The sequence below is a fragment of the Cornus florida genome, unplaced genomic scaffold (genome assembly GCF_030987335.1).
Source record: "Cornus florida cultivar Cherokee Brave unplaced genomic scaffold, ASM3098733v1 CherokeeBrave_3.0.0_Hap2_Chr05, whole genome shotgun sequence".
NCBI lineage: Eukaryota > Viridiplantae > Streptophyta > Magnoliopsida > Cornales > Cornaceae > Cornus > Cornus florida.
The window spans coordinates 110,596,736-110,619,718 of NW_026775575.1; the positions used below are offsets into that span (position 1 = coordinate 110,596,736).

The 22,983-nt window shown below is 32.1% G+C and overlaps 1 protein-coding gene across 3 annotated transcripts; it reads right to left on the reverse strand.

The window, feature by feature from the left end:
* Nucleotides 1–224: 224 nt before the first annotated feature.
* On the reverse strand, nucleotides 225–10,543 carry LOC132308549 (probable ubiquitin-conjugating enzyme E2 26). Of its 3 annotated transcripts, none has more exons than XM_059806658.1 (9): nucleotides 10,284–10,543; nucleotides 10,080–10,188; nucleotides 6,022–6,117; nucleotides 5,043–5,817; nucleotides 4,693–4,928; nucleotides 4,545–4,608; nucleotides 4,074–4,213; nucleotides 3,676–3,987; nucleotides 225–798 (listed from the first exon to the last, which is right to left on the reverse strand). In XM_059806658.1, exons 1-9 carry the CDS (start codon nucleotides 10,325–10,327, stop codon nucleotides 460–462), a joined length of 2,115 nt encoding a protein of 704 aa, XP_059662641.1. In that variant the 5' UTR covers nucleotides 10,328–10,543; the 3' UTR covers nucleotides 225–459. The 3 variants fall into 3 exon arrangements, with proteins under 3 accessions (XP_059662641.1, XP_059662640.1, XP_059662639.1); XM_059806657.1 differs by having other exon boundaries at nucleotides 5,019–5,817; XM_059806656.1 differs by having other exon boundaries at nucleotides 4,693–5,817.
* Between the last annotated feature and the right edge of the window lie 12,440 nt (nucleotides 10,544–22,983).

A 22,983-nucleotide genomic window follows, 5' to 3' on the forward strand; every position in this document is an offset into this window, starting at 1 on the left:
ACCGTAAACTAATATGAAGTTCTCGTTTCCCATTTCCATCAAATCAAAGCACGGCTATCGCCATGCATTAGCTGGCACTAGCTCTGCTTATCCACCGCCACCACATTAATGACGCTTGAATGTATTCAAATCTTAGATTTGATAACTAAAGCAATCAAATACCTACCCCCAACACAATGAAAGAAATTACAAATATGAAGCTGCCAGCCCTATATACACACGCAAACATAAAAGGGTAAATTCCCTTCCATCATACCATCAATAATTTATAAAATTAGATGTAGTCTGTAATCCACCATTCGTATCTACACCTATATACATACCCAAATACGTTGAAGCAACCTAAGTAACCAAGGTGCGTAATTTAAGACAAAATTATTCTGTAGAAAAACAGAAATCTAGGTTGCATGTCTGTCTTGCATGCAGATTGTCAAGTCAATTCTCAAAATTGCATTTTCATCAAGAAAAATAAAAATTTGCAGCGTTTGCTGCAGGAGGCAATAGTAGCCTGTTACCCTTTGCTGCAGGAGGCACTATTCTGTTTCCCTTTTCTGCAGGAGGGACGAATTTCTCGCAGTCCTTTACCCCAATTTGTGTGAATGCTTGCACAAGCGTCTTAATAAACCCGGACAAATTTTGTTTGAAATACTGTGAGCAGCTCCTGTCACCAGCATCAACATCTTGAACTCCCCCATTGGTAAGACATCCTACTTGAGCACCATCCATATATGCTTTACAAGCAACCAGAATATCATGAGCCCGTTTGAAAAAATGCCCCACAACGAAGTCCTCAAAATACTGCAGCCAAAATAATTTCAGATGATTAGATGCTAAATGCCCAAAGCACAAAAAAATTTAATAAATAATTAAAAAGGAGCCCAGGCACCTAAACAAAACCCTATAACACAGATGCGAACATGCATGTCCAAAAATAACTTGGAACACAACACCTCTAGATGTTCCACGGATATAATTTTATGTGGCAGGGCTTGACCAGAGACAAAGTCAACCCTGAAGCGACACAAAAAGCGATTCTGGGCTTGAATTATATAAAAATAAATATAAATAAAAATACAAGTCATATATGAATGGATTTAAGTACAATAATTGAGAATAGGGGAGGCAATATTTGACACAAGATAAGAGGGTTTGGGTTTGGGCTAATCATGTTCGTGTCGTAATCGTATCGACACGGATTGACCTGCTAAATAAACGTGTCGTGTTTGACCCTGTAAACACGATTATGACACGATTAACCCGATTAACTAAACGTATTAGATAAATGTGTCATGTTCGTGCCAAAAATGACCCATTTAGCTAAATATGTAGAATAAACATATCGTGTTCGTGTAAAAAATGACTTAAACGTGTCATATCAAGTCTTGATCCATTTATTAAACAGGTTACGCGTGTCGTGTCGTGTTACACGTGTAATAATCATGTCGTGTTCGTGTCAGGGGTCTTAGGCACGATTAATAATTGTGTCGTGTTTGTGTGGTAATTGTGTCGACACGAACACAACACGCCAACACAAATTGCCACCCCTAATTGAGAACAGAGAAAAATCAGAGGGGGAGAAAAGGACAGAAAGATCGAAGAGAGACAAAAGAAGAGAGAGACAGAGTCCTGCATTGTCTTATAATAGAGATATCATAAACTCGAGCTTACAAAAACCAGGAGAAATTGTCACATAAACTACCTTAAAGAAAGGAGAAGACTGATAAAACATGCACGCACATGTATATGGGGGCGTTGCAAGTTAAAATTACTTTTTTTTAGTGTCAAAAAATAGCCCTTTACTTGTACACCACAAACAAATAGATAGATAGACAGCTAGACAGACAGACATATATATATATATATATATATATATATACATATATGTGGAGAGAGAGAGGGGGAAGAGAACAGTTTGATTGAAGAAGAGGAACGAACTTAGCGGAAAACAAAAAGAACCGATAAGGCATGAAAATTAGGAAAAAGAAAATAGGGAACGAAAAAATGTAGGAAGACGGTACTAAGATTGCCTTTCACGTTCTGCCACTATGTTTCTTTATGGATTCACAATCCATCTTCTTCGAAACATAGGATTGCTTTGTCATTATAACATAAAACTAGAGCGAGGTAAGACATTCTACGCCAGTTATTGGGGACTATATTAGAAATCTTATTTATTACATAAGAAGTATTCTTAACCTCCTCTGATAAAATACCGTTAGGACTTCCTCTAAACTCCATCAAATCACAGAAGAGTACTTATATTTTCAAAGAACTTTTAGGGCTGTAAACCATATCTGGAAGTCTTGCCAAATGCTACCTAATACTCTCATCTAAAGTTTGTCTATTTGAAAAGTTAGGTTTAATACAAAAATCCTGAAGAAAATAAAAATAATCTAAGGTTAGGTAGATCAGACAGATTAAATTACTATATTATCCTTTTAAGTGTGAATATATATATATATCATCAAGTTTTAAAATTTTTAAAACTTCAAGAATATTTACGGAAAGATATGAGATATTTTGTTTGAACTTAAGTAAGTGGACAAGTATTTTGGGACAGTTTAAAAAGGAAAGATGGGCAAGTAAATTAGGACGGAGGGAGTAGTACACTTGAAATTGCACTAGATTAATAAATAAATAAAAATTACAAAAAAAATATCATAAACAAATAAATTCTTGATACTGCACACATATCACTCAACACACTTATAACAAACAGAATACTAATTTTGAACTTGTAAGTTACTAGTGTATATGATTTTTGAGGATATAGTATGTTGATCTCTTATTTTAACATGCATTTGTGGCCATAAATATACTGCAAAGAACAAATTAGTACAGTTATAATTGCTGGCAGCACCCTTAAAATTTTGCACAAGTTTATTCTCAAACTCAACCCATCAAAGCCTTTTTCCAACTACTTGGGGTCAGCCACATGATCCTATTTTTTCATTCGAACAAGTTTATTCTCAACTCAACTCAACAAAGCCTTTCCAACTACTTGGGGACAGCCACATGATCCTGTGTTTTTCAATCTACTCTATCAAAGGTCACATCTCATTCGAACCAAATGTTATAATATTTTTCCTTGCTAATTATACCAATGCCACTTTGGTCTTCCCCAGCCCCTAGCATTACCCTCAATGTGACCATGTCACTCTTCTTAAATGGTGGAGTTAGTAGTGTTCTTTGCAAATGTCCTAGCATTTTAATCGTTTGGAACAAGTTTATTAATGTGAAAAAAAACTTCACAAAGCAATGGAAAAACGTTACATTATCCCAGTTACTACGTCAGCGGCTGCAGCTTAAAACCTGGTAGCACATGCACGAATTGTCAACCAATTCTCTTTCCTATAAGTGCATACCATACAAAAATATGCTATATAATTTCACAAAACTTTCAAGAGCATTGTCCACTTTGCACATATGAAAATCATGTACTTATTGATTCAAAAACGATTCTCTAAAATTTTGTCTCCTCGACAACATAAGTTAGATAGATCATTCAACAAGAATAAAGAGATTTGTATAGTAAGCTAACTCTATTTTGGTGGCGCATATTGATAGAAACTTGAAACTACTTTAAAATCAAATATCAATTGCCACATCCAAAGGATTCACAACAAGGCTCAAATTATTTACAATGTACAGGAGTGAAAATTGTTGTTATCTTACCTTTGGTGGCCTCCTCATACTGTACACCATTGTTTTCAAAGATAGAATAAATGTATTCTCATTGTACTGTCCAGAGCTCTTTTCTCCACTTTCCGAGCCACTCATTCTTGCATATCCAGGCTCATTAAAGTAGGGCTTGGCGTTCAAAATCAGCCCTTGTATAGACACCAAAACTTGTAGCATGGTTGATACCCCAGGTATCCACTTTTCATTCTGGTTGCCACTCCAAGTGTTAAGTAAGCTCAGGCATACTTTTCCGCAGTTGTACAAATTTGGATTAATTCGAAGGCCGCCAGAATGGTAGTACACATGCTGTTAGAATAGGTACCATATTGTCAGGAAAAAAAACATATGAAATCATCACCAGATGCACAATACTAAAAAGCTTAGTCACATACCGGTGGGACGTTGGGGTAGTTGGATGGGAAAAAAACATCAAAGAAGAAGAGACCGTCATGATAGGGAGTGCCATCAGCTCCTACAATTACAGCCCTCAATAGGTCCATCCTTGATTCATAAACTCTAACAAATATTGTATCTGTTGACGAGATAACAAGAGGAACAAAATGTGAGAGACGAGTTTGAACCCACAGATCTCCACTAAAGAGTTAAAAGGTGATGAATTTCAGCAAAAGGCAGGGTTGGAGGAAAACGGGAGGGAGGGGGGTTAGGTCAATAGGTCTTAAGTAATAGTAGATCTCCATCTATTATTCCATGAATTGACATCTTAAAGAAATCTCTACACTTTTCTACCAAAAAACCTTTACCATCCAGGGACAAGGACTTCACAGGAGGACAAAAAAAAATTAGTCCAAACATCAGGTGAAGAAAATTATTACTACGACTATAATTTGGGAAAAGTAACTTACCTGGCAAATCCTTCTCCAGAATCCTCCACTCTTCCTGTATTTTCTTTGCCCAAGTCTTTGATGGCTGTCAAAAAACAGTAAACAATAATATTCATATAAAAATAAAGAAAATAAATACATGCAAATCATCTTCGAAAACTACATTTACCTGCTTTGTTGAAGAACCGTTGCGAGAATAATGATGATCTGAGGAATCTTGGACAGTATCAAATTGTTTAAAAAGCTGGAACTTATTCAGAATGTCTTTTTCACTCCCACATTTTTCCCTGCTAGAGGTTGATTCAAATGGAACTGTTGCACTGCCTCCAGCAGCATCATTTATTTGACTCGGATCATGGACCCACGGAACATATGATTCTCCCTCAGGAAAGGTATGTACACCATCTGATGGCACAAAAAAATCTGAAATAAAGGGAGGATCCTGCCATATGGTTTTGGATGCATCCACCCCAGGAGGAAGATTCAAAAATAAACCTGAATGAGTTAGACTTCCATTACCGACTTGATTTTTCAGGTTGTTGGAGGAAACATACCCACCAGAAGATGGCTCAAAATTAGGAGATAACTTCACAGTGCCCAATTGTTTATGCGAATTATGATGAGCTGCACTGAAAGAAACAGGAAGCTTCTTTCTACCATGGGATGATTTTGAAACAAATCTTGGGTGTTCTACCCCCGGAGGAAGATTCAAAGCATCCTTTTGGGTTTGCGAACTCGAATAAGCTGAACTAGATGAAGCACTAATCTTTTTACTTTGCAAAGATTCTGGAAATGACCAAGATGGCGATGGCTCCACCCCACGAGAGTGACTCAATGCCCCTACTTGAGTTCGCCTCGAACTTCTCATTGGACTTGGTTTTTTCTTAATCTGGGCCTGTTCAGGAAACCACAAAGAGGGGGACGAATATGTTCCAGAAGGAGTACCCACAGAAGCCGGTTGCAAATTTGAATGGGATAAATTACTTGCAGTAGCTGGCAGCTTCTTATTTTGGGCACTATCAGACAACCAAGGAATGGGAGCCTCAACTCCAGGAGGAATATCTATATTATCAAAATGTGCTTGCAGAGTTGTGTAGTCATCGTCATACATTAAATCATCATAATATATATCCAAATACTCATCATCACCATAAGACAAATCAGAACTGAAACCTTCTAGATTATTGGAATTACGCAGTCCTGAGTCACAACTTTTCTTAGAAAACTGAACCCCTTCCACTGATATAGGGTTTGCTGCACCACCATGACCATTTGAAAAATTGGCCAAAGCTTCCTAAAAGAAAAGAAAGACAAATGTTATTCATCATGTTTAATGTTAGAGCACAAATCCAGTAGGAACAACAACGAGTAATAAGGAAACCAGTTATCAGCTAGGACATTTAATTTTTTTTTTTTTTTTTGATAACCAGGCTAGGACATTTAATTTTAAACAAATGACTTGATCACTAAAGTAGCTATCAGACATATGTTTTATTACCTTCCCTTTGTTTTTTGTATCAACTTTCTCATCAATGAGCATAACATCAACAGAATCTTCATCCATGTCAATATCGATAATTTCATGGTGCATAACCTACAAAAAATTGGTTACTTCAACAATTTTAGCATCCAGAGACATCAATCCAGGCACAAAAGAAAATAATAGCACAAATCAGGTGGAAACCATGGAATCACAAATAATCAGAGGCAATTACAACAGAATCAACGTGTGCTTGAGAAAGGAAATCAGAAGTTTCAAGATCTAGAGAAATTAACCTCTTCTCATTTCTAATGACTCTATTATCTCTCGACTCATTTGCCCTTATGTCTCTCAAGTCTCAGCTCCTAATCTCTCGTATCTCTAGTAACAAATTTCAGCACCTCTTTCAAATCTATATTATCTCACATCTCAGTCAATGAAAGTGGTGACTGGTGAGGACAAAAAGATCTTAGCTCTCACTCTTTAGCATCTGGCTGCTAATAGCTAACCACAGCCCTAACACCAAAAAGTGCTAACCCTTCACGATAAACTCAAATCTGAAAATCCAGATGGTTTTTTTTTACGTATCTCATTTCAGATCTGAAATCTCAAAGGACAGTCATTGGCTATTCTCAATCAGTTGTGGGCATATATACATATATATCTACATTTATGAATCCATATGAATTGTGTTTTATATGTAAATATGTGCGTTTATATATTTGAAGATGTGTGGAATTAGGGCTGCAAATGAACCAATCTATTCATGAACAGCTCGGGTTCAGTTTGTTAAAAGCTCGGCTCAAGCTCGTTCGTTTAGTAAACGAGCCGAGCCCGAGCTTGGATTTCAAGCTCGTTCAGAAAATGAGCCAAGCTTGAGCAACACTAAGCTCGGCTCATTAGGCTCGTTAACACATAGGCCCATTTGTAACCATTCTATATTTAAAAGGCTTCGCCCATATGAGTACAAGCATGGCCCAACCTACATCATTTTATTAGTAAGGCCCAAACACTTATTAATTCATTTGCCCATCATCCAAATAAGTTTTCATCTCAGCCATTAAATTTTAGCACATCTCAGCCGTTGGTTTGCTAGAATTAAAGATAAAGAATATAAACCCCTAGAACTAAAGTCTACTGCAATTGTCCTCTTCAGCTCCACCGCATGATCCCACCAGCAACTCCTCCACGACACGGCTCTCTCTCTCTCTCTCTCTCTCTCTCATGGATATTAAGTTCAAGCAGTGCAACATATATGTAAATCTAGTTTTAAAAATAAATAAATAAATAAAAAACACCCTTGTAAGGTTTGAATCGTTTGATTTCATCTTGAAACTTTCTTATGTATTGTGTCAATAAGACGTCGTAAGATTTGATTTCATCTTTAAATTTTCTGTATTAAGTCAATAAAACCTTGTTAAGGTTTGATTTCATCTTGAAATTGTTTTCTATGATTGATTTCATTTTGAATTTTTGCTCTGTATTGAGTCCATAGAATCTTGAAATGTTTGATTTCATCTTGTCTGTATTTGTTGTCGAAGATGGATATCAGATTTCATGACAAAGATCGCTGTGATTTCTTGATTTGGTGATACTTGGGTATGTAACCTAGCTGAGCCCGAGCTTATCAAACTTTACCGAGCCGAGCCCGAGCTTGGCTAGGCCAAGCTCGCCCGAGCCCAAGCTGAGAACGAACACCTTTATGTAGATGACAAGTCGAGCCCGAACAACCCAAAGCATAGCTCAGCTCATTTACAGCCCTAATACAAATCTTAATTTACGTAAATGAATTTTGTTTGTAATATATATTTTATATACACAAACGACCATGAGCAAAACCCACCCCAAGTTTCGTTAAATGTCACTGAGCCAGCTAGGCCAAGCGTGTCCACACACGACCCGAGCCCAAGTGGGCCTTAGTGAGCCAAGCCCAAATAACACAAAGCTCGAGTCACCTTTCTTCATTTGTAGCCCGAGTTTTTCTAAATAGGAAGAATCATATAAAATATATGACATCAAAGGGGATCCGAGGCAAAATCTTTCTTCAAGGAACTTCAAGGGAATGGGCACTTAAGAATTCCTTAAAGGGTGGTGCCTCACACTAAGTTCCTCCTAAAGTTGCATTTTTTGGTTGGACCACAATCCTAAGAAAAACATTGGCAATAATAACCTCTGGAAAATGAAATAGCTCATAGTGAGTTGAATTTTTTTTGTAACAGGGATGAAGAATAAATTTTCACTCGTTGTGTGAGGCTCAGTGGGTGGGAGTAGGCTATGAGAGGCAAGGCTCTGGTGCGAGCTACGTGTACTCACAATTCCCACATTGTCTGGGTGTGGAAGAGTGAAATGCTATTCGTAGGTCGATCACCCTTCTATGACAAAATGTGTTTTAAAACCGTGATGGCCGTGAACATATTAGAACTCCAGAGTTAAGTGTGTTTAACCTGGAGTAGTACCAATATGGGTAGTACCAATATGGGTGACTCCTGGGAAGTCTCTGGTTTTGCAGAGCCAAAAGTAGACAATATTGTATCGGGTGGGGTGAGAACCGTTACAAATGGTATCAGAGCTTGACCCAACTGGAAGTGTGCCGAAAGGGACGTCAAGCTCCCAAGGAGGTGAAATTGTGAGGCTCGGTAGGCGAGAGCAAGCCTGTGAGAAGCAAGGCTCTGGTGCGAGTTACATGTGCTCACAATTCCCACATTGCCTGGGTGTGGAAGAGTGAAGTGTTATGTGTAGGTTCATCACCCTTCTATTACACAGCACGTTTTAAAGCTATGATGGCCATAAACCTATTGAATTCCGGAGTTATGTGTGTTTAACCTGAAGTAATACCAGGATGGTAACCTTCTGGGAAGTTTCTAGTTTGGGAGAGCCAAAAGCAGATAATAGTGTGTCGGGTAGGGTGAGCGTCGTTACACGTTGTCATATTGTCCAAACAACATGGAATGTGGGCCCTCTTGTTATTTCTGTTGCCTTCATTAGGTGATACCAAAACCTGCTTGAGATGTGCTCACTAGTTAGATGGGTTGTTAAGTGGGGGGGAGAGTGAAAGTAGTATGGTTGATAATCTTATTAGGCCTTTGATCGAGCATTTGGAGGGAGAGGAATCAAAAATCCTTTTGAGAACATTTAAATAAGCTCTCTCAAAAGTCACAAGGGGATCTTCTTTCTTGAAAACTAATAACCACCTATTCTCAATCCCTTTCACAAACCTTAATCTATAGTCTTAACTCTTAACATTCAACTAAGTACAACATCATTTTGATATCAGACCACACCATTAATTTATTCACGTAGGCAAGATATAGGGCAACTCCCAAATTCATCATATTGACAATAGTGCAGTTTACATCTATTTATATCTATGTAATAATCATGGAGGCATGTTCAACTATCTAAATCTCAAATAATTTTTTTAACTCTTTCTATCCCCTTGACTTGTCTTGTCTTTGAGACATATGAAGAGGTAAAATCCATGTGAAGGCAAAACCCTTCTTTTGGAGACTTACATGAAGTATACGGCTCATTTATTTTCATAATCGCAACTTGTGAAGGACCTAAAATCCTTTCGAGTTTTCAATCTATAACCAGTTGGAATCAGGGCTCAATTGACTTGGAGGGTGTCTGCAAACTCGAAGTCCCAATTTTGTCTTAGTTTATATATAAAAATAATTTTAAAAAAAAAAAAATAGAAAGCAGAAAATTAGTAATCTAGCCCTAATGATACACAGTCATCCAGTCTTCAAAACCCAGAACCCTCCACATCAATGCAGACAATAAGCCGTTAAGCTTCTGAAAATCCCTTCTCTATAAAGCAACTCTTGTGTTATTTAACAACATCTACCCAATGCCAATGAACCAATAGAGTGCTTCTAAGTATCTTCAATGATGTAAAGCAATCAAATTTTGCTCAAGTAACATAATTTGTTGGAATTAATTAATTTAAAAAAGGGAGTGTCCTTACCCAACTGAATGCAATTCGTGCCATGCAATTTTTTGCTTCGAAATACGTATCATCAATCAAATAAAACAAGTACATAATGTGCTAGTTATATTCTAAGAATCGATTTTACCTCTTTTTGTTTTTGCGACCTAGATTTTGAACTCCGAGTAATCGGCGGAGAGATTTCGACCACCTCCGGGTCCATACACGAAGAACTACTACCCGGGAACACTCGTTTCCTGCTCCGATCGCCGATTAAAACTATCAGCATATGCATATAAATATTTTTATACATAAATATATATATCTGTACAGAAAGAAAAAGAAGACTTACTTCGATTTATGAGGAATATATCTGGCGAGTGGCGACGATTCCATCGATCGAAAGAAAAATAGAAAAAGAAACGCTTAGGGCTCGTCGACGATCGGTTTCATCGACGGGCTCAATTCGGAGATTGTTTTGTTCACGTCTCCATCTAAAAATGGATATAAAGAGACTGTTTGAGTGCGAGAGTCCTAGTATGTTTAGAAAGAGAAAATCTATAGATCGATATACACAGAATTTTTCCCCTTTCTCACTTCGCGCCTTGCTAAGTAGAGAGATCATCGAAGACGAGGAATCAACTCAACGCCCCTGCTTTTCTAATAAATTACGGTAGCACCACTGTACCTTGCAAGTTATCATTTAGTTGTGTTTCTCCGCCGTTAGATGATTTTTTTCGACGTTGTGTAGAAACATCGACGGTGATGATATGGTATTGTGTGGGCCACAGTATTTGAAGAGACCTAATTTCGTTAAAACAGTAGAAGTGTTATGTTGTGGTGGGTCCCACTCTGCACGTATACCACGTAAAGAAGCGGATAAATTTCTGTGCTATTTAACATAGAGGGAGAATCCTTTTCTTGGCGTGGCAGCAAGAAGGCCGATTTTAGCTTTTACCCATTCAAAAAAAAAAAAAGGGGCGATTTTATTATGGAAAAAAAAAACTAAAAAGAGGTTTGACATCATCTCATCGCCAAAGCCGACTCAACAAATTGTAGTTCTATGAACCTAAAAATATATAAATAAGTAACTAAGCTAATTAGTTAGGTAATTCACGTATGATACGATCATACGTGAATTAAACGGATACGCATTTTTTTCATCATTCCGTATCTAACGCGTTTATTCGTTTAGGTTGCTCCGTTTAATTCGTAACCTAATTATTATTTTTTTTGTTTACGAAATTCATAGTGTATTTTTCTAAAACACAAAAATATTATCTTTTCTATCCTCCTGTACTTGGTATAGCCATTATTTTTAAAACCATCACAATAATGTTATTTGTTGTGCAAACTATTGTGTTTTCTACCCTTTTTTGCTTGGTATGACCACTATTTTTCAAGCCACCAAAATAATGTTATTTGTTGTGCAATCTTTTATTGTTGTCACTTCAATTATGATCTTTAATCAAAGCAATGAAAGATATATATATATATATATATATTTGTGGAACACTATAATCTTGAAGAATCATAAATTTTTATTGATATTTGTAGATATTTATAGATTTTTTGTTTTGTTGTGAGATCTTTTTAAATTTAGGTAATATTTTTTTTATTATTATCATTTTAGAAGTTTGTAGATCACCACACTCCCTAGATGTTTTAGTAGAATATTACATCCTTATAACTAGATGTTTTAGTAGAATATTACATACTTATAAATTTTTTTTTTTATAATTATTGTGATAGTGTTAATTGTAATATATTTGTTCCATTATTTGTTACATATTCTTTATTGTCCTTACAAATATATATATATATATATATATATATATATATATATATATATATAAATAAGAAAATAATAAGATGTGTATAACCGAATTTTTTATCCCAAATTTTTAGATTATATAACGTATTATATACGTACGTATTTATATTTGTATTTTTATATTTTCGTATTTTTTTGCTGAATTTTTTAAACGTATTTTAAAAAAAATATCGAATTATATTCATACGTTTTCGTACTCGCATTTTTTTCGTATCGTATTTTACTAACTATGAGCTAAAGTTTTAAAAATAAAAAAAAAAAATCGATGGTTTATATTGGATTAGACATGGTAGTCGTCTGACATGTCCTTTGGTCAAATATTATTGAATCGAAGTATTAATTTGTACTAGAAGACTAATAGTGATACTCATGGGACGTGCATTGAATTGTTACTCAAATAAATTTTTGGGTAAAGGATAGAAAAATTCTTTCCATTTATAGTCTTTTTCAGTAAATCTCTCTCGACTTGTAAGTTTTTTCAATAAATTTTTCTTGACTAATTTTTTATCAAAGAACTCCGTAGAATTGATATTTGGACCAAAATGTCCTTTTATTTATATTTTAATTTTTTCGAATTTCAAAAATTAACATCTCACAAACTGTACATCTAAATATTACAAATAATATATGCACGAAAAGCTTATAAAATAAGGATTACAGAAATATAAGATTTGTTTAACAAAACTTCATAACTAGAGAAAAATAGATAATTTAAAAATCTACTGTAACAATCTTATTTTATTTTATTTTTTATAAAATACTTGGATTATTTGCAAGAAAAATTTTTCATTTTTCATTTTCGTATGGATCATAACATACAAAAAAATTAGCCCCAATAGAGACCGAATATTCATTTTTATTATTTTTTTAAATGGTGAGTCTATAAAAGAATGAAAATGTTTTTGACGCAAAATATGATATATGATTTTTAACTAAAAATATTTATGATATATGATGAAATCAATCTCTATTGGGGCTAATTTTTTTATCTATTAGGCTCTATATGCAAATGAATAGTTTTGACAATATTCTTGTAAATATCTCTACTATTTAAAAAATAATAATAATAATAAGATTGTTGGAGTAAATTTTTAGGTTGTCTATTTCTCTCTGGTTATGAAGGTTTATTGTACAAATATTATATTATTGCAATCCTTATTTCATAAGCTTTTCGTACATATATTATTTATAATTTTTAAATGTACAGTTTGTGAGATGTGAATTTTTAAAATTCGGAATAATTAAAATTAAAATAAAAGGGCATTTTTGTTCAAATATCAACTCTTTTACCCCATTCAGATAGTTGAAGGAGGTTTTTTGGTAAAAAATTAGACAAGGAGGATTTATTGAAAAAAAGTTACAAGTTGATGGGGTTTTTTAGTAAAAAAATAGACAAGGGGTTTACTGGAAAAGATTACAAGTCAACAGGTGTTTTATGTACTTTGCCCTAAATTTTTATTGATTATTTATGTTAAATATAAGTAACTGAATGACCAACTGTCTTATTTATTATATAAATAATTAATTAAAAATAAAAAATTATATTATTAACAATTACTTAAATAATTTATATTATGTACGAAGTGTCTCAAGAGTTTTTAATGCAATGTGGTGACGGGCTATCCTAAAAATATTAATTTTAAAAATTATTTCTTATTTTTCTATTTTTTTCTAATTTCTTTAAAAAAAAAAGTTAAAATTTCCTTGTTAAATATAATTTTAATATTTTCTTTTTTAAGTTGCATTTTTTTTACATTTTTTATTTTTTTCCTATTTTTTTCCCTTTTATTTTAATTTTTTTTTTTTCTTTAACACTCTTGCCTCTAAACTAAAATCCTAACTCTAACCTAGGGATGGCAACGGGGCGGGTTTGGAGAGGGTTTCCCTAAATCCCGCCCCGCCCCTTTTAATTTTTGTCAAGTCCATGCTCGCCCCGAGACCCGCGATGGGTTGAATTTTCATATCCAACCCCGCCCCGTTAGGAAATACTGTGCCCCGTGCCCGCCCCACTAACAAATTTTTTTCTCCCACTTTTTGGAACTTAAACTCCTGCTATTTAAATGTGCAAAGCCTAGGAATGACACAACATAAATAAAATTATGTATTCTAACAAAAATAAAAAAAATAACATGCACATAGCATAATTCAAAGAACATAATAAACAAAAATAAAAATTTAATACAACCAAATCACAAGAAGTTCTAATCTCCAACTTCCACCATAACCAAAACAAAAGCAAATTTAATACCAAGTTTACATCCCAAATTAGGATTGTAAGAGATGGGTTGGGTAAGCCGCTAAAATAACTTATTAATATATATATATTAAATATAATTATATGCGGGGCGGGGCGGGGCGGGGCCCCTAGGATATGTATATTGAACCCTTACCCACCCCGTGACCCTCGACGGGTACAAAATTTGTATCCATGTCGGCCCCAACGGTATAATAAGTGTTCCCATATCCGTTATTAACGGGGCGGGGTCCCGGCGGGACGGTAAAAATTGACATTCCTACTCTAACCCTATATTTAACAATTCAGCACAATTATTCAGTACAAAAATCATTTATCAACAGTGACACGTTTGATGGTATAGCCTAATCTGAATTATGTGGTTCCTAACCACCTACAATTTTAATTACATAGTTTAAAATGTCCTTTGGTCAATTAATTTGTCAAGGTATAAAAATTTTGAAGGGGAAATCGCCATTTCATTACGATCTTTTTTTCTTATTTTGGTTGATGTGACCGATAATTATGATTGATTTTTATTTTTGGTTATACGCGTATTCTGATTGATGTTATCCAACAACCAATAAAATATTTTCCTTATACGACCACACGTACCATAAAAAGAAAACAAAAGTACCAACATGTTTGTGCTAGACTGCTAGTACATGTATGGGAGAAAGAATGGCACAATCCGTCAATATGACTAACTTAAATGGGAAACTTGCCTTGCTAGTCCACTGAATGGAATCAAATCACTTATCTGGTAAACAAATTGTGGACCCTAAAAGATTTGGCTGAGTTCTAACAAATTGTACTCCTTCCCAAATAAGTGTTTGCTTTGATGTGTTTCAAAATAAGGAGTTTTATTTAAAAAGTCAATGCAGAGAAGTTTGAAAATTTTATTAAATTAGCAATGAATGTACTTTAATTAAAGAGTGAGTTTTCAAACAAAAATTGCATCAATTGCATTTCCCTAAAAGGCAGAGCATGACAACTACGTTTTGGGTAGAATTTTTAGAAGTATAATTTTAGATGTGTTTTTTATTAGATAATTTTATTTCTTTTTTGTTTTTTTATAAAAATAACCTTATTTCCTTTTTATAAAGTCATGACATTATCAAATATAGTAACACTATATTAAATGACATTATTGTAAAATTAGTAAAAAGAGTACTTTAAACAATATTGTACCAAACAAATTAAAAAGTACCCAATGAAATAAAGTGAATTGATTTTCTGAATGAACACCAAGCGTATTTGGTATAGAAATCAATAAAAAAATAATAATTTAAAGAAATAATAAGAAGAGGAGAGAGAAAATGTATTTAATTTGTATTACGCTATTTGCCACTTGCAAAATAAAATATTTCTTTAATTCGTCCCATTTGTATTAAGTTTTGGATTAGATTATAGTCAAAATATTGCTAACATTATTTTGGATTAGATTATAGTCAAAATATTGCTAACATTATTTTGGATTAGATTATAGTCAAAATATTGCTAAAATTATTTTGGATTATAATTACAATCAATTTTTTATATATATAATGAAAAACCTCAAAAAGTGGCTTATAGAACATTTCAATTCATATTGGGATAAAGTTTTTAATAAATGAATTGAGCTAAAGGTCATTTTCAAGTTCCTCAAACTCGTATAATGTAAAACGTGTATAATCTAATAATCTAAAACCAACTGAGCTAAAGTTCATAAGAATTACATTTTCCTTCTATACTTCTTGTTGGTATTTATACCCCTTCTTCGTTCGGCCTATCTAAAGCAACATCACAGGCATGGAAATCCAATCACAGAACAAACAAAACACACAATATAATTACAAAACAAACAACCAACTTGTAATAACTTACAACAATCGATATTTTAAGGGGTTAAAACTAGGGTTATGTCCACGTGAGATAAAATACAGGGTAGAGAATGCCCACCCGCTCTTTTTAGTAGGGGTGCGTATAGTTTCTGGTGGAATCAAAATCGGAAGCAGTCCCAACGGTTCATAGAAATTAGAACTAAAATCATAATCGGAATCGAAACCATTGGGACATGGAACCAGAACCGAACTACGTGTTTATTTTTTTTATAAAAAAAATTAATGACTCTAAACCATTCATAGTGCATTTTGATATATAATATTGTATATGAAAACGTACTTTTATTTTATGTGTATATATATATATCTCCTTGTATGAATCAATAAACATATGTATTAGTAATTATATAATTAAAAACATAATATTTATAATTATTATACGGTTTAAGTTCCTATTCCGGTTCCAAGAATCGGAACCGAAACCGAACCTAAAAATTGGAACCAGAATCGAAACTGGAACTGTTAAGAACAAAAACTGAAGCACCAGTTTGATTCGATTCTACTGATTCTTTGTGCAACCTATTTTTGGACATATATCTTCTCTCCTCACTCACTCTTATGCTTCGTTTGGTTGGAGGGATGAAAAAATGGATGGAAGAGATAGAAGGAGAGATGGATGAGATATCCTTAGGGAAAGGAGGGTGTCTTTCCCATTTTACGTTTGGTTGAATTGAATGGATAGTAGAATTGATGAATGGAGTGGTACTTTTTTCTTATTTGGTTGAAAGGAAGGAAAGGAGAGTTCTTATATTATTTTTACTAATATACCATTTTATATAAAATTATAAAAGGTAGATATTTATTTCAAAATTTTTGAAAAAGTTAAAATTGTAAATTACCAATTCATTGATAGTTATGCCTTCTTTCTCTCCCTCTTCCCCCCAAAAGTGGGCGGATAGAAAAACATATAAGAAGGAGGGATAAAGCATCCCTCTTTGTTTCCTCCCTCTCTTCCCTTCCCTCCAACCAAACACGAAAATATTTATTTATCCCTCTTCTCATACATCCCCCCTCAATCCTTCCCTCCAACCAAACATAGTGGCGTAGCCATGGTGGGACTAGTGGGGGCAGTTGCCCCACTGGAATTTGTAGTTATATATAATTTGTATATACAAATTTTGATAATTTTAAAATTGTCCCCACTAAACTTATAAAAAATTCACAAAACATTTAAAAGCTGTTAAATTTCAAAAAGACCCCTCATTTTCTATTTATTATTTTGGTTCAAATTTTTTTATGACATTATTGTTAATATTTGCCCCCACTTAAATAAATTCCTGACTATGCTACTGCTCACTCTTCCATTTTTTTCCCCTTATTTACATTCTCCATACAATTCCCTCTATATTTTACGAGGTCTCAAATACAATTTCTTAGCAACCGCGACTTGCCTTATAATGAATTCCTTAGGGGTTAGTTAGAAATTGATGATGGAAAGTAAAAGAAAGGAAAGTGAAGTGAAAGAAAAGAAAATTAGTTTTCTATTATGCATTTGGTTAGCAGGAATTTTTTTAAAGAAACTTGTGAGAAAATGTTGTTTAATTAGTTTGGATAGCAAGAGAATAAAAGGAAAATGATTTTATATGTCAAAATTACCCTTATGAATTTAATAGTAAAATAATAATAATATATCAATTAAATAATAATATTATTAGTAAAATAATATATACAATTAAAGTACCCTTATGAATTTAATAATAATAATAATAGTGATAAAATAATATATATAATTGGATTTATAAATAAATATATATGTCTAGATATTTATGTGTCTCTTTATATAGTTTTTTTTTTTTTTTTTGGAAGTTTTCATTTTATAATAGGACTCTGCTATTAGATTAGTTTACTTTGTTTTATAGGTGTAGCGAAGATTTTTAATTTCAAGAGTAAAAGAGTTGTAATCAATTTAGGAGTATTAATTTGGGTAAGAAAACCCTTCTTTTGTGAATATGAAGAAACAAAAAGAAACATTTTACACAAGGGTATAAGAGGAAATTAATATATAATGACATAATTTTCACGTGAAACTAAAATTTTCGCGTGTTTTATAGAGAAAATATTTTGAGGAAAATCAAGCAGTTGCGGGAATATTACTATCCTCAAAATTTTCTTTTCACGCTAACCAAACGGCTAAAAATGTTAAAAAAAAATTATTTCTTTTTCTTTCTCGCTAATTAGCGCTAACCAAACTAAACCTAGAGCTCAACCAGAAATTTGTTAAAGGTCAAGATCTGTCAATCAAAAAATTACTAATTTATATATACACTCCAATGTGTAGTGTGAATAAAGTAAACTACTATCCAAATGCCGGTCTTTTAAACAGGTCAAGATTCCTCGGCTACAAACCTTAGCAGATTATCTCGTATTGTAGTTTTTCTTTTTTTATTTTTTTTTTATTTTTGGCTAAAACTTCTCATTGATCATTCAAAATACAATAAATACAGTACTAATCAACTAAAAATTGTAGCATATTAGGTCGTAAGTTTTTTTCTTCGAGTGAAGTTATTTTATAGATGAAAAATGTATTGATAAGAATCTAAGTTCTTGAACATATACGAGCATATGTTCAGAAATGTATACAATTGTACATGAGTTCACGTACATAAGTCGAGTTCAATACTGTTTGTGAATGACTATAAATCAAGAACTGACTTATTTGTTGAATATGCAAGTTCAAACCAAACTTTAAATGAGTCAAACCCTATCTCTTCATAAACAAGTCTTTTCATTTTGAAATTTTGAACAAGTGACGTTTTTTTTTTTCCCTCAAAACACCAAATTAACTTCGAGACACTATAATGCGTTTGAATTGAAGAGATTTGATGAATACACTCTTTTAGTTTAAAGTGAGGAGAGAAATGAAATAACACGATTAAATCTTATCCCACAAGTGAGATGATGAAAGGAAGAAATAAACAACATATTATAAATCTGATAATAGTTTGGAAACAACTATAATATGTTTTCGAAATTTGACTCTCCGAGTACATGAGTGGAGCCTTAACTATTCATTTGGAAGTTTTGAATAAGTGAAAATTTTCCCCCCTTCAAAACATGAAATTAAATCCGAGACACTAGAATGTGTTTGGATTGAAGAGATTAGACGAAAATAAAAGAAAATACAATCTTATAGTTTAAAACAAAAAAAGAAATGAAAGTACATGTTTAAATCTTCTCCAATAAGTGAGATGATGAACGCTTTGCCTGGATTGAGGTATTTGAAAAGAAAATAAAATAAAAGTAAAGGAGGGATAGTGATTTTGATGTTTGGTTTGTCATTAAGGCTTGGTGTGGTTAGCGTTAACTAACATGCAAAGAAACGAATTTTTTTTTTTTTTTTTTTTTTTTTTTTTTGAGTTTTGTTACCATGAAAATAAAAGTTTTCAGGAAAATAAGATTCACACAACTTGTTGATTTTTCTGAGAATGTTTCGTCGAGAAAATTATAGTTCCTATTACTTTTATGTACATTTAATACTTCGTCATCATTGAATCAATTGTATTATGTCACATAAGAAAAAGTGTTATGCTTTAATGGATCTTATCACTATATGACAATATTTAATAGCCTGGTACTATGTCATCGCTACAACCGGCATAATTAAAATTTTCTCCCCATTATGCCCTTGTTAGTTGTTTATATTCGCTCTCAAGATTCAAGACTTAAGGATCTGTTTGGTTAGACAGAAATGTATGATGGAAAGTGAAAGTGAAATAAAGGAAAATCAAGTTTCCAGCATGCATTTGGTTAGCAGGAAATTTTTTCATGAAAGTTGTGGGAAAATATTATTTTGCTAGTTTTGATAGCATGAAAAAGAAAAGAAAATGATTTACTTACCAAAACTACCCTCATGATTTCAAATACTTAAAAATAAACTAATTTTGTGTTAGATGAATCCTCTTTATACTTAATTATTTATATTAATTTTTAACAAATAAATAGTAAAATGATGGATTATTAATAATAATTATTATTATTTATATTCATATTTAAATTAGAACAAACTAAGGAGGACTGGATTTTAGTTATCAAATTCTTTTTATTTTGTGTTTTAAATAATAATTATTTATATTCATATGTAGAATGTAGTTCATTTATCATAACATACTCGTGTTTTTATTGGAATATTAAATATAATATTTTTTGCAAGCCCCTCGAAGAAACACTAAATGACAATACTCTAGGATAAAATTGGTCATGCAAAAGTAACATTTTATAGTTAATGCATAATGATTTATTTGTTCATGCATAATTTATCGGTTCACTTCCATATTTTATGACTATGAACCATGCAAATTTTTTTATACAAAAATCACATATTATTAGAATATAAAGCTCTATTAAGTTTCAAAACCGTATAGATAATTAAAAATAAATATTATTTTGATTTCCATCCATATGACTCTAATTCATGTCTTCTCATATATCTATAGGGTATTGTGGACTTTTGTTATTCAAATGACATACTTGATATTTGGAAAGACTTAAGGGGCATAATATTTATGCAATTAACAAGATTGGTAAATAGTAAATAGATATGATATGATGAATCCAAATATGTGTACTAGTAAATAGATGGCGTAACTTAATAACCACTTTGAAAAAAATTAGAGAAACAATTCAATCCGGGCATAATAGGAAATTTAGATATTAAAGGACAGTTTCGAGCGAGAAACTTTCTTATGTTTTATGCGAGGAAATATTTTAGGAAAATTTATCCGATACGGGAATTGACTTTCTCCAAAATTTTTTCTTTTTAGGTAACCAAACTTCAAAAAATTAAAAAAATATTCCGTTTCTTTTCCTTCACGCTAACCAAACAAACCCAAGAGAATAGTGAATTTTCTTAGAACTATGCTATTAGATTACAACTTTATGACTTTTTAAATTGTGACTCTTCTACATACCCGCAAAAGATGTGAGCTAATATAGCAGTAGAGTCCTAATATAAAATGCAAACTTAAGAAAAACAAAAGAAAATATCTAGCCAATTACCAGGTTTGTATTTGGACATATATATATTTATTTATTTATTCATAAATCCAATTGTATACGTTATTTTATTCTATTTATGCCTATTCCGTGTATATTACTTTATATCGAACTTGTAAGGACAGTTTTGATATGGAAAATTATTTTATTCTCACTCTTATCCAAATTAATGAAATAATATTTTTTTATAATTTTCTTAAAAATATTTAATGCTAACCAAATATATAGTAGATATTAAATATTTTCTTAAAAATATTTAAAAATATTTGAATGGATAACTTATCGTTTCAAATGTCTCAGTTGTTATTCTTTTAAAATTGAGAAGATTTTGAAAAAGAAGGATAAAAGCAAGTTAATTTTGAAAAAGAATGATAAAAGCAAGTTAAGTAAAATTTCATACACCGAAAATGCCTTAAAATTTTTTTAAAAATTAATAATAAAAAAAAAAAAAACGATATGACATTTGAGACTGATCTTAATTTTATAATTTTACCCATATAAATTTTCTATCAGCTGGCACAAGCAACTGAGATTAGATGTAGTCCTGTCCAGTCACGACAATTCAATAAAGTGAGACCCAAAATAAAATTAAAACGGATAAAATATCATAGTAAGGAATTGTTAAATTTTGAGTATATCAATTTAAAAAAAAAAAAAAGGAATAATATTGAGTATATTGCTAATATGGAAGTGGTATTATTTGTGGGTACGCTGTTTTATTTAATTTGTACTTTGAACCCTTATTATCAATTTGTCCCAAAATAAAGTAAATGTTTTAACCGGTTTGTACCAAAATGGAGCATTAGTTTTCTAATTTCTGATATAAATATAAAAAAATATGATAATAATTTAGTTAAAATAGTAGTATCATTTTTAAAATTTCTTTCACCTTTTTCTAACAAAAAATACCATCCCTTCATTTATTTTCGTAATTATCTAATCCTGAATTAGCCAAATGAAACAAAAAAGAAAAAAAAACAAATGATGTTGAAATTTAACACTCCAAAATTGAGAGGCAGTACTCGTCAACTGAACTATCGAGGCAAATGTGAAGAAAGGAGTATATGATAATAACAACTATTTTATTTGGAACTTGGATCCTCTAAGTTAAATATTTTATAAGTTATCCTAAATTGAATTCATTACAGAATGATACGTGACCTATTCACTGCTTGTGTAAAATCACGTTTACCAAATTTAAAAAACTGCACCTTTTTAAATTAAGAAAAATTCACTATACTTTAACAACTTTTAACATCGTTATCTCTCTCTTATCTTTTCCAAAAAAATATCCTCCATCTCTCTCATCTTTATTCAAATCTAAAACAAGTCTCGTTTTTCCTAGTTGGTACTCATACAACCCCTGTTCGAAATGATTGTTTGCACAAAATTTTTAAATTTTAGATTATTTTATCATTATATTTTTTGATTTGGATAATACAATAAAAAGATAATGGATCCGTTAAAGCATAATTCAACTCAACCATAGGTACGTTAATATCACTATAAATAGTATTTTGGAACACTAACATAGGTCAAGATATTATGCATTTGTATTGTCACCATTCTACGTATTGTATTAAAAAAAAATTTGTTGAAAAAAGATTTAAACCATGTAATGTACTTATTTCTATTACTTAAACTAAAAGTGTAGATGATGTTTTGAAGATAATTTTAACCGATAATGCAGTTAAATTTTGGAGTTTGTTATCATTTTACAATGACATAATGGAAATGGCTTTTATCTTTAATTATTGGTTGGGTGGTATTAGTTTAGTAGACATGTAAGATGCAGGTTGATCAAATACAACCTACATCAATCAAACCAACAAAAATAAAATCTCATTATATAATCTTTACAAGGGAGGAATTTAAAAAAAAAAAAACTGTGAGAAAGATAACGATGTTAAACATAGTTAGAGTATGGTAAATTTCTTAATTCAAATCGATATAATTTTAAATTTTGATTAAAATTAATAGACGTGATTTAACACTAATAATAAATAAGTTTTTAATATCAGCGAATTACTCAGAGGATCAAGTCCTTTAATTTGACTGAATTTTTAGTTGACAATCCAAAACCGTTATTAGAAAAGCAACCGTTTGAACC

Excerpts from the sequence above, each read along its gene's own strand:
- LOC132308549 (XM_059806656.1), bottom strand. The coding sequence starts at position 10,327 with ATGGAATCGTCGCCACTCGCCAGATATATTCCTCATAAATCGAA. Across the intron at positions 5,818-6,021 it reads ATACAAAAAACAAAGGGAAG|GAAGCTTTGGCCAATTTTTC; the intron begins GTAATAAAACAT and ends CTTTTCTTTTAG. Across the intron at positions 3,988-4,073 it reads ACTACCCCAACGTCCCACCG|CATGTGTACTACCATTCTGG; the intron begins GTATGTGACTAA and ends CTATTCTAACAG.